At 43.4% G+C, this 12,798-nt stretch overlaps 1 protein-coding gene across 1 annotated transcript; it reads right to left on the bottom strand.

Annotated features, from left to right (window-relative positions):
* Positions 1-851: 851 nt before the first annotated feature.
* LOC149453379 (uncharacterized) lies at positions 852-12,559 on the bottom strand. The gene is given in 8 exon segments (XM_089688250.1): positions 852-4,455; positions 4,458-6,251; positions 6,869-7,010; positions 7,122-7,321; positions 7,438-7,561; positions 7,648-7,785; positions 8,200-8,316; positions 12,520-12,559. Coding segments are annotated over 7 exon segments (2,574 nt in total). The 5' UTR covers positions 8,302-8,316; positions 12,520-12,559; the 3' UTR covers positions 852-4,381.
* Positions 12,560-12,798: the final 239 nt, after the last annotated feature.

The raw sequence follows: 12,798 nt of genomic DNA, 5'->3' as shown, positions 1-12,798 counted from the left end.
AAATCACGGCTTGAACTATCTTGCTTTGCATGTAATGAGTCTATCTCATATATTAGTTTCAACTTTTAAGTTGCATTACTGAAATAAATGAACTTTTGCACGATATTCTAATTTTTCGAGTTTCACCTGTAAATGAAAAAGTCCAAAAATTTTGAAAAAAGACAGAGCAAAAATCGGCCGGTGCCATTGACCCACTAACAGAGCGAAAATCAGCCAGTGCCACTGACCCACTAAAAGAGCTAAAATCAGCAGGTGTCATTATTCTTAGGTCCGATTTTTGCTCTGTTAATGGGTCAAATGGCATCGGCAGATTTTCATGGTTCCTCCCCATTTTTGGTGATCGAGCATGTTGGAAAATTCATAAATCGAGGGGCGACTGAAAAGTTCTCGGCCTACCCATGAAGCATTTGTCTTCGCCCAATTTTATTTTTGCTCCTCATAGTACATACCAATATTCCATACAAAATTTCTCACAAGTAGCCTTTTCTTTCTTTCAGTTATTGAAGACTGAAGCGCAGAAGGTCAAGATGGAGAAAGCGAGCCGTTATCTGATACCTCCTTAAAAAGAGAATGAGTGGACAGGACATCCACAAGGACATGATGGAAACATTAGGGGAGGATGCCCCTTCCTATTCCACCGTTAAAAAGTGGGTGGCGGAATTCAAGAAGGGGGAACCCCTCTGTCCAAGATGCCCCTCGCAGTGGAAGGCCAGCAACTACCTGTACGGAGGAAAACATCCCAGCAATCCAGGATCTCGTAACAGCAGACAGGTACGTGACAGAGAAAGCGGGCATATCCCAGGAACATGATCTGACGTAAGTCCCAGCTTAGTACATTGAGATCAGCTTAATGATTTTAAAATATTGTTTAATACAAGACAAGGAAAATGGTGCAGAAAAAAAGATTGCAATAGTTAAATACAATGTTACAACAGCAATACAAAAAAAAAAAATGGATCAAAAGTACTTAATAAAGTCCGGGTACCTTGGGGTTCCAGCAGAGTTCAGTCAGTGAGCTTAAAATTCATCAGAGATTTCAGAGTAATTGGCCCTCAAAAAATAAAACTTGACAGACGTTGTTTGTTTTGATGGTAAAGGAGAGCTCTTGATTTGCAGTTGCATCATTGAGCCTTGACTCCCCTCCCCCCATCCCCAATCACAAGTTTTAAGGGGTGAGAAGTAGGAGTGCGGAGGTTTTTTTATCATTTCCCAGCAGACCCTCTGACAATGTCATTTTTCAAAATGTGGGCAGACGTCCTTGGTATTGTTCTAACCTTGGTATAGTTCTGATGTGTATTCTCCTTAGAGCAGGTGTCAAACTGGCGGCCCTCCAGATGTTGCGAAACTACAAGTCCCATCATGCCTCTGCCTTTGGGAGTCATGCTTGTAACTGCCAATCTTGCAGTGCCTCATGGGACTTGTAGTTTGGCAACAGCTGGAGGGCCACCAGTTTGACACCCGTGCCTTAGGGGATGTGATGTGGCTAATTAGCCTTCTGTACCATATAGACCAGGGGTGTCAAACTGGTGGCCCTCAAGCTGTTGGTCTTCTACTAAAGGAGCCTAATGGCATCCATGGCCTGCAGATTAAGATGTGTGCTGGTACAGGTGTATGCAGTGAGGTTATTCTCTGCTGACCCTACAGAAAAAAAAGAGTCATCTAATTTGTGTTGCAAACTAGCAAATTTTAGTAAAAAAAGGGTTCCACTGTGTTCCTTATTGAGTTTTGTGGTCGATCGGAACTCAATACCGTCACACCCTCCACTGTCCACACTAAATGGTCTGGCTGATCTCCCCCCACCATCCATACTACATTCTCTGACAGCTCTCCTCCCCCCACCATCCACACTACATTCTCTGACAGCTCTCCTCCCACCATCCACACTACATTCTCTGACAGCTCACCTCCAATCATCCAGACTAAATTCTCTGACAGCTCTCCTCCCACCATCCACACTACTTTCTCTGACAGCTCTCCTCCCACCATCCACACTACATTCTCCGACAGTTCTCCTCCCATCATCCACACTACATTCTCCGACAGCTCTCCTCCATCTACACTACATTCTCTGACAGCTCTCCTCCCCCACCATCCACACTACATTCTCTGACAGCTCTTCCCCACCATCCACACTACATTCTCTGACAGCTCTTCCCCACCATCCACACTACATTCTCTGACAGCTCTCCTCCACCATCCACACACTACATTCTCTGACAGCTCTCCTCCGCCTCCTCCCACCATCCACACTACATTCTCTGACAGCTCTTGTTTTGTGGTCGATCGGAACTCAATACCGTCACACCCTCCACTGTCCACACTAAATGCTCTGACAGCTCTCCTCCCACCATCCACACTACATTCTCTGACAGCTCACCTCCAATCATCCAGACTAAATTCTCTGACAGCTCTCCTCCCACCATCCACACTACATTCTCTGACAGCTCTCTTCCCACCATCCACACTACATTCTCCGACAGCTCTCCTCCCATCATCCACACTACATTCTCCGACAGCTCTCCTCCCCATCCACACTACATTCTCCGACAGCTCTCCTCCCCCATGCACACTACATTCTCCGACAGCTCTCCTCCATCTACACTACATTCTCTGACAGCTCTTCCCCACCATCCACACTACATTCTCTGACAGCTCTTCCCCACCATCCACACTACATTCTCTGACAGCTCTCCTCCACCATCCACACACTACATTCTCTGACAGCTCTCCTCCGTCTCCTCCCACCATCCACACTACATTCTCTGACAGCTCTCCTCCCACCATCCACACTACATTCTCTGACAGCTCTCCCCCCACCATCCACACTACATTCTCCGACAGCTCTCCTCCCCCACCATCCACACTACATTCTCCGACAGCTCTCCTCCACCATCCACACTACATTCTCCGACAGCTCTCCTCCACCATCCACACTACATTCTCCGACAGCTCTCCTCCACCATCCACACTACATTCTCCGACAGCTCTCCTCCACCATCCACACTAAATTCTCCGACAGCTCTCCTCCACCATCCACACTAAATTCTCCGACAGCTCTAATCCCCCATCCACGCTACATTCTCCGACAGCTCTCCTCTCCCATCCACACTACATTCTCCGACAGCTCTCCCCCACCATCCACACTAAATTCTCCGACAGCTCTCCCCCACCATCCACACTAAATTCTCCGACGGCTCTCCTCCACCATACACACTACATTCTCCGACAGCTCTCCTCCACCATCCACACTACATTCTCCGACAGCTCTCCCCCACCATCCACACTACATTCTCCGACAGATCTCCTCTCACCATCCACACTACATTCTCCGACAGCTCTCCTCCCACCATCCACACTACATTCTCCGACAGCTCTCCTCCCCCCACCATCCACATTACATTCTCCGACAGCTCTCCTCTCACCATCCACACTACATTCTCCGACAGCTCTCCTCTCACCATCCACACTACATTCTCAGGCAGTTTTCCTCCCCTCACCATCCACACTACATTCTCCGACAGCTCTCCTCCATCTACACTACATTCTCTGACAGCTCTCCTCCCCCACCATCCACACTACATACTCTGACAGCTCTCCCCCACCATCCACACTACATACTCTGACAGCTCTCCCCCACCATCCACACTACATTCTCTGACAGCTCTCCTCCCACCATCCACACTACATTCTCTGACAGCTCTCCCCCCGCCATCCACACTACATTCTCCGACAGCTCTCCTTCCACCATCCACAATACATTATCTGACAGTTCTCCTCCACCATCCACACTACATTCTCTGACAGCTCTCCTCCCCCACCATCCACACTACATTCTCTGACAGCTCTCACCCACCATCCACACTACATTCTCTGACAGCTCTCCCCCACCATCCACTATACATTCTCTGACAGCTCTCTTCCACCATCCACACTACATTCTCTGACAGCTCTCCTCCTCCTTCTCCCACCATCCACACTATATTCTCTGACAGCTCTCCTCCACCATCCACACTACATTCTCTGACAGCTCTCCTCCCCCCCACCATCTACACTACATTCTCTGACAGCTCTCCTCCCACCATCCACACTACATTCTCTGACAGCTCTCCTCCACCATCCACACTACTTTTTCTGACAGCTCTCCTCCCCCCACCATCCACACTACATTCTCCTCTCTTACCTGTTTCTCCAATCTGTCTCCTGCAGCCGTATTCTGTTGGGTGGTCTATGCTTTCATCTTACTGACCACCAGTGTAGGGACATCGTCATTCCTGATGACCGCTGACTGAAGGAAGCCAATATAAGATCGGTCCTTTATTTTAGCACTGATGTAAGGCTGGCAATACACAGTCAGTAAAATTTTGTCCGAGTCGTCAGGGACTCAGCTGGTGCATTCCCCCAGATGTCTAATTAGACTTCCTTTAGTTGTAAAACACTTCCTGCAGTCTGAACACAGTGAGCGCGCTCGGCAATGTGTCTTTTCTGGTGTGCAACCAGGGTTTTTTTCCGAGTAAAAGATTTCCCGCACTCTGAACATGAAAAAGGGCGCTCACCTGTGTGAACTTTCTGGTGTTCAACTAGGTTTCCTTCCTGAATGAAACCTTTCCCGCACTCTAAACACGAATAGCGACGCTCACCTGTGTGAATTCTCTGGTGGTTAATAAGAACTGTTTTATGAGCAAAAGATTTCCCGCACTCTGAACACACATAAGGGCGTTCACCCGTGTGTCTTCTCTGGTGTTTAACAAGATCTCCTTTCTGAGTGAAAAACTTCCCACACTCTGAGCATGAATAGGGACGCTCGCCTGTGTGAATTCTCCGGTGTCTAACAAGGTTTCCTTTATGACCAAAAGATTTCCCGCACTCTGAACACGAGTAAGGGCGCTCACCCGTGTGACTCCTCTGGTGTTCATCTAAGTTCCCTTTCTTAGAGAAAATCTTCCCACACTTTGTACATGAATACTGACGCTCACCCATGTAACTCCTCTGGTGTTCATCTAGGTTCCCTTTTGTAGAGAAAAATTTCCCACACTCTTTACATGAATTAAGATGCTCACCCGTGTGACTTTTTTCAGAGAAACATTCAGTGACCTCTGAACAAAAATAGGGACCCCCACCCGTGTGAATACTCTGGGGTCTAAAAAGCTCCTTTTCCTCAGTGAAACATTTCCCGGCCTCTGAACATGAATAACTATGCTCATTGGTGTGAATTTTCTGGTGTTTAACAAGAACTTTTTTCTTAGTGAAATATTTCCCGCACTCTGAACACAGAAAAGGACACTCACGTGTGTGACTTCTCTGGTGTTCATCTGGGTTCCCTTTCTTAGAGAAAGATTTCCCGTACTCTCTACATGAATAAGAATGCTCACCCTTGTGACTTTTTCGGAGTTTAACAAGCTTTCCTTTCTTAGAGAAAGATTTTCTGCCCTCTGAACATGAATGAGGAACCCTATCCACGTGAAGTCTCTGATGTCTAAGAAGTGCTTTTTTCTCGTTGAAAGATTTTCCGCACTCGGAACACGAATAAGGACGTTCACCACTGTGAATTCTCTGGTGTTTAACAAGGTCCCCTTTCTGAGTGAAACATTTCCCACACTCTGAACATGGATAAGGACGTTCACCTGTGTGAATTTTCTGGTGTCTGAGAAGGTTTCCTTTATGAGTGAAAGATTTTGTGCACTCTGAACATGAATACGGATGCTCGCCTGTGTGAATTCTCTGGTGTTCGTCTAGGTTCCCTTTCTTGGAGAAAGTTTTTCCGCATTCTGTACATGAAAAAGGACGCTCACCCGTGTGAATTTTCTGGTGTGTAAAAAGATTGAACTTCTGTTTAAAACATTTACCGCACTCTAAACATGAAAATGGATACTCATCCGTGTGAACTTTCTGGTGTTTGAGAAAATTTTTTTTTACAGTGAAACATTTCCCGCATTCTGAACATGAGAATATTTTCTTGTGTTTGTGAACTCCTTCCTGTGGTAAAGAAGATTCCTTGGGATTAGATGGATCTGTTGATCTATCTGCAGTGTGGGATCCTAAATGGACATTTGCACTCCTAGTATGTGATTGGTCAGAAGATTCCCCCTGATCAGAGGGATCCATTGATGTCTCCGGACAGGAAGGTCTGTGATGGATATTGGGTGTATTTGGATTCACTCCTGGAGAATCCTGTGTGATGGAATTATCTTCTGACTTCCAATCAGCAGATAATAGAAGACGTCTCTCCGAGGAATTCCTGACATCAGCGCCATCTGATGGAGAGAAATGGAAGAAATGTCACAATTCACAAATAACTGGAGATTTAGCTCCTCCCCCCAGTCAGTGGAAATGTCGATCTCACAGCTGGGCTCCTGTTCTCCCTCCAAAATCGATCAGAAAAGTGTCAATACCGCGTCCATATATGATCTGCAGATTCTTTAAAGTGTTACTAAAGGTAATTAAAAAAAAATAAAAACAGTAAACATGTTATACTCACCTGCTCTGTACAATGGTATTGTGGGACCATAACGTTACAATGAGGAATGGAGATGGACATTTCATATGGTGTCCAGTATCTCCTCCTCATTTGTTGGGAACATGACGTTATATTGAAGAATGGAGATGGACCTTTCATATGGTGTCCAGTATCTCCTCCTCATTGGTTGGGAACATGACGTTATATTGAGGAATGGAGATGGACCTTTCATATGGTGTCCAGTATCTCCTCCTCATTGGTTGGGAACATGACGTTATATTGAGGAATGGAGATGGACCTTTCGTATGGTTTCCAGTATCTCCTCCTCATTTGTTGGGAACATGACGTTATATTGAGATGGACCTTTCATATGGTGTACAGAATACTTTATACTCATAGCAGTTCATTACTCACTTGTGTCTATATGTAGCGAAGATTCCTCCTGTTCACTTTTCGTAATCATCTCCCCCTCCTCCATAGACTGCTGATCTCCACTCACCAAAGTCTCTTGTTCCTCCTCTTTAATCTCAGCTTTGATGTCTTTCAGTTCTTCACCCTAAACCCCAAAGTTGATAGGATACATTTATTACAAAAAACCAAGAGATTATATAGAAGAATGTCATCTCATAGAGTTTATTCAGTGTTCCAGTTGCTCATTCCCACCTACCTGATGATGGTGAGGGATGGTGTGATCTTCCTGTGTGGAATCCCGGGAATACAGAGGACAGGGACATCTCTCTGGTGGGTTCCCATTACTGGATCCATCTACCTGATGATGGTGAGGGATGGTGTGATCTTCCTGTGTGGAATCCCGGGAATACAGAGGACGGGGACATCTCTCTGGTGGGTTCCCATTACTGGATCCATCTGTAGGAAACACACACACTGACTGAATCCATTGTTTCTATGTGTTTATCAGATGATGGGGGATCTAGGTGGACCCTCCGTACTGCTCTCTCCTTTACAATAAAGTCTCCTCTTACCCGGTGATGTGAGAGGTGGTTGATTGTCCATCATGACGTCCTTGTAGAGGTCCTTGTGTCCTTCTAAATACTCCCACTCCTCCATGGAGAAATAGACAGTGACATCCTGACACCTTATAGGAACCTGACACACACAATGATACAGTCACCATCCAGACACATCCCTTGTCTGTTACTGGAGAATGTCCCAGAATTCTTGGCACCGCTCACCTCTCCTGTCAGCAGATCAATGATCTTCTGGGTGACCTTCAGAATCTTCCTCTCATTGCATCTGTTGGGTTTCAGGGAGTGAGGTGAAGGCATCGTGATGGTAAAATGGTTACCAGACTTCACTGGAGGAAAAGTCTGCTTTGTTAAAAAGAAAAAACAATTTTATGTGACCTCCCAGAATCCTCCTTATCTCTCCAGTCAGGTCTGTCTTTTATTAATAGAGAGAAGAGTGAAGTCATGTGACCTCCCAGAATCCTCCTCACCTCTCCGGTCAGGTCTGTGTTTTATCAATAGAGATGAGAGTGATGTCATGTGACCTCCCAGAATCCTCCTCACCTCTCCGGTCAGGTCTGTATTTTATTAATAGAGATAAGAGTGACATCATGTGACCTCCCAGAATCCTCCTCACCTCTCCGGTCAGGTCTGTGTTTTATTAATAGAGATAAGAGTGATATCATGTGACCTCCCAGAATCCTCACCTCTCCAGTCAGGTCTGTGTTTTATTAATAGAGATAAGAGTGATGTCATGTGACCTCCCAGAATCCTCCTCACCTCTCCGGTCAGCAGGTAGATGATCTCCAGGGTGAGGTCTAATATCCTCTCAGTCATGTGACTTGGGTCCTCCTCCATCCTCATTGTGATCATGTGATCCATACAAGACTCTGATCTCTGTAGACAGACCATATAGCACCCTCTCTGGTCATTATAACTCATAGAGAAGTAGAGATTCACTAATAATCCTCCGTTTAAAAGTGAGGGAAGTTGAGAACTGTGGCATTTTAATAAATGTCAAATGCATTCAGCATCAAAACCAAAAAACAAAAATACTCAACATTGTATATGTGTAACAAATTAAAAAAACCTCAGCTCAGCGCTTTGGAGATAAACCTCAATGATGGCATTAAAATGATTCTTCTTCTTCTGGCATCTGTGTGGGCAGACTTTATACATACGGTGTATATATATATATATATATATATATATATATATATATATATATATATATATATATATATCTACACATACACAGTAAGGTCTATAAATATTGGGACATTGACACAATTCTAACATTTTTGGCTCTATACACCACCACAATGGATTTGAAATGAAACGAACAAGATGTGCTTTAACTGCAGACTGTCAGCTTTAATTTGACATCCAAATCAGGTGAACGGTGTAGGAATTACAACAGTTTGCATATGTGCCTCCCACTTGTTAAGGGACCAAAAGTAATGGGACAATTGGCTTCTCAGCTGTTCCATGGCCAGGTGTGTGTTATTCCCTCATTATCCCAATTACAATGACCTGATAAAAGGTCCAGAGTTCATTTCAAGTGTGCTATTTGCATTAGGAATCTGTTGCTGTCAACTCTCAAGATGAGATCCAAAGAGCTGTCACTATCAGTGAACCAAGCCATCATTAGGCTGAAAAAACAAAACAAACCCATCAGAGAGATAGCAAAAACATTAGGCATGGCCAAAACAACTGTTTGGAACATTCTTAAAAAGAAGGAACGCACCAGTGAGCTCAGCAATACCAAAAGACCCGGAAGACCACGGAAAACAACTGTAGTGGATGACCGAAGAATTCTTTCTCTGGTGAAGAAAACACCCTTCACAACAGTTGGCCAGATCAAGAACACTCTCCAGGAGGTAGGTGTATGTGTGTCAAAGTCAACAATCAAGAGAAGACTTCACCACAGTGAATACAGAGGGTTCACCACAAGATGTAAACCATTGGTGAGCCTCAAAAACAGGAAGGCCAGATTAGAGTTTGCCAAACGACATCTAAAAAAGCCTTCACAGTTCTGGAACAACATCCTATGGACAGATGAGACCGAGATCAACTTGTACCAGAGTGATGGGAAGAGAAGAGTATGAAGAAGGAAAGGAACTGCTCATGATCCTAAGTATACCACCTCATCAGTGAAGCATGGTGGTGGTAGTGTCATGGAGTGGGCATGTATGGCTGCCAACGGAACTGGTTCTCTTGTATTTATTGATGATGTAACTGCTGACAAAAGCAGCAGGATGAATTCTGAAGTGTTTCGGGAAATATTATCTGCTCATATTCAGCCAAATGCTTCAGAACTCATTGGACGCCACTTCACAGTGCAGATGGACAATGACCCAAAGCATACTGCAAAAGCAACCAAAGAGTTTTTTAAGGGAAAGAAGTGTAATGTTATGCAATGGCCAAGTCAATCACCTGACCTGAATCCGATTGAGCATGCATTTCACTTGCTGAAGACAAAACTTTAGGGAAAATGCCCCAAGAACAAGCAGGAACTGAAGACAGTTGCAGTAGAGGCCTGGCATAGCATCACCAGGGATGAAACCCAGCATCTGGTGATGTCTATGCGTTCCAGACTTCAGGCTGTAATTGACTGCAAAGAATTTGCAACCAAGTATTAAAAAGTGAAAGTTTGATTTATGATTATTATTTTGTCCCATTACTTTTGGTCCCTTAACAAGTGGGAGGCACATATGCAAACTGTTGTAACTCCTACACCGTTCACCTGATTTGGATGTAAACACCCTCAAATTTAAGCCAACAGTCTGTTGTTAAAGCACATCTTGTTCGTTTTATTTCAAATCCATTGTAGTGGTGTATAGAGCCAAAAATGTTAGAATTGTGTCGATGTCCCAATATTTATGGACCTGACTGTACATATATATATGTAAATATGATCTACTTTCATATCCATTTACTAATGCCGGCAGCATAACGATTACAAATAATCTGTGTGACTGAGAGAGGGAAGTTGCACTTTAACATCCATTATTAAGGCAGTGAGAGGTTCTTGATTATGATGTCTGTATAGTTAAATATATGGCACTAAAGTTAGGTTATATTTGTGTATACAGGCGTACTTTTACGAATTTAATTCGTTCTGCAGGACATTTCGTATTGCGAAAAATTTGTAAACCGAAACACGGTTTCCCATAGGAATGCATTGAAAACCAATTAATCCATTCCGGAGGTCAGAAAAAAGTAAAAAAAAATGTCTTTTATCTGTTCAAAACTCTTTATAAAGAGCACTTTAAAGGCATAAATACTATACAGGGACATGATTAAAAATGTATTCGTAAATGCATTGAAAACCAATTCATCCGTTCGTATTGCAAAAACAATTGGGAAATGCATTGAAAACCAATTCATCCGTTCGTATTGCAAAAAAAATTTGTAAATGCATTGAAAACCAATTAATCCGTTCTGGAGGTCAGAAAAAAGTCAAAAAAAGTTTTATCTGTTCAAAACGGTTTATAAAGTGTACTTTGAAGGCATAAATACTGTACAGGGACATGACTGAGAATTAATTTGTAAATGCATTGAAAACCAAATAATTCATTTCGGAGGTCAAAAAAAGTCAAAAGTTTTATCTGTTCAAAATTCTTCATAAATTGCACTTTAAAGGCATAAATACTGTACAGGGACATGATTAAAAATGAATTCGTAAATGCATTGAAAACCCAATTAATCCGTTCCAGAGGTCAGAAACAAGTCAAAAAAAGTCTTACCTGTTTAAAACTCTTTATAAAGTGCACTATAAAGGTATAAAATGACATGATTAAAAATTAATTCGTAGATGCATTGAAAACCAATTAATCCGTTCCAGAGGTCAGAAGAAAGTGAAAGAAAACAGTCTTTTATCTGTTTAAAACTCTTTATACAGTGCACTATAAAGGCATAAATACTGTACAGGTACATGATTAATAATGAATTCTTGGATGCACTGAAAACCAATTGATCTGTTCTGGAGGTCAGAAAAAAAGTATTCAAAAAATTTCTTTTATCTGTTCAAAACTCTTTATAAAGTGCACTTTAGAGGCATAAATACTGTACAGGGACATGATTAAAAATTAATTCATAAATGCATTGAAAACCAATTAATCCGTTTGTATTGTGATAAAAATTCATAAATCGAGCCATTATTTTCAATGGATTTTCATTCGTAAACGAAAAATTACATTAACTGAGGCATTCGTAAACCGAGGTACCCCTGTATTTGTAATATAATTGATGTATCCGTGTGTGTGTATCGGCATCCGTTCGAGGTAAAAGATGTCACAGTGACTATGGAGGAAGAGGACGGATATTATGGTGACTATGGAGGAAGAGGATGGACATCACAGAGACTATGGAGGAAGGAGACAGATATCACAGAGACTATGGAGGAAGAGGACAGACATCACAGTGACTATGGAGGAAGAGGACGGACATCACTGAAACTATGGAGGAAGAGGACGGACATCACAGAGACTATGGAGGAAGAGGATGGACATCACAGAGACTATGGAGGAAGGAGACGAATATCACAGAGACTATGGAGGAAGAGGACAGACATCAAAGTGACTATGGATGAAGAGGACAGACATCACAGTGACTATGGATGAAGAGGACAGACATCACAGTGACTATGGATGAAGAGGACAGACATCACAGTGACTATGGATGAAGAGGACAGACATCACAGTGACTATGGAGGAAGAGGACAGACATCACAGTGACTATGGAGGAAGAGGACAGACATCACAGTGACTATGGAGGAAGGAGATGGATATCACAGTGACTATGGAGGAAGGAGATGGATATCACAGAGACTATGGAGGAAGAGAACGGACATCATGGTGACTATGGAAGAAGAGGACGGACATCACAGTGACTATGGAGGAAGAGAACGGACATCACAGTGACTATGGAGGAAGAGAACGGACATTACAGTGACTATGGAGGAAGAGGACGGACATCACAGAAACTATGGAGGAAGGAGATGGACATCACAGAAACTATGGAGGAAGAGGATGGACATGATGATGGAGGAAGAGGACAGACATTACTGGGTGTAAATATAAAGCAAGATCTTATTACCTCCTCTGCTGCCAGTTCCAGCAATGTCGTCTCTCTACTTCCTCCCGACTCACCTCTTACCCGGAACTTCCTATTTAGAACCCTACATCACTTCCTGTCTGGCTATCACTTCCTCCCCATTTGTGGTATGTACGACCGCTCTCTCCCTGTCTCTGCGTTCCACCATGAAATGTCATTTTGTTCCACTCGATATTATTATTATACGGGATTTATATAGCGCCAACAGTTTGCTCAGCGCTGTACAACATGAGGGCAATTTATGCACGACGTGGAATGTCA

The sequence above is a fragment of the Staurois parvus genome, unplaced genomic scaffold (assembly GCF_062004578.1).
Source record: "Staurois parvus isolate SC_StPar_1 unplaced genomic scaffold, SC_StPar_1.0 ptg000449l, whole genome shotgun sequence".
In the NCBI taxonomy this organism is placed as follows: Eukaryota; Metazoa; Chordata; class Amphibia; order Anura; family Ranidae; genus Staurois; species Staurois parvus.
Note: the sequence above shows the minus strand (reverse complement) of the source record. Positions and strands in the feature narration are given on the sequence as shown.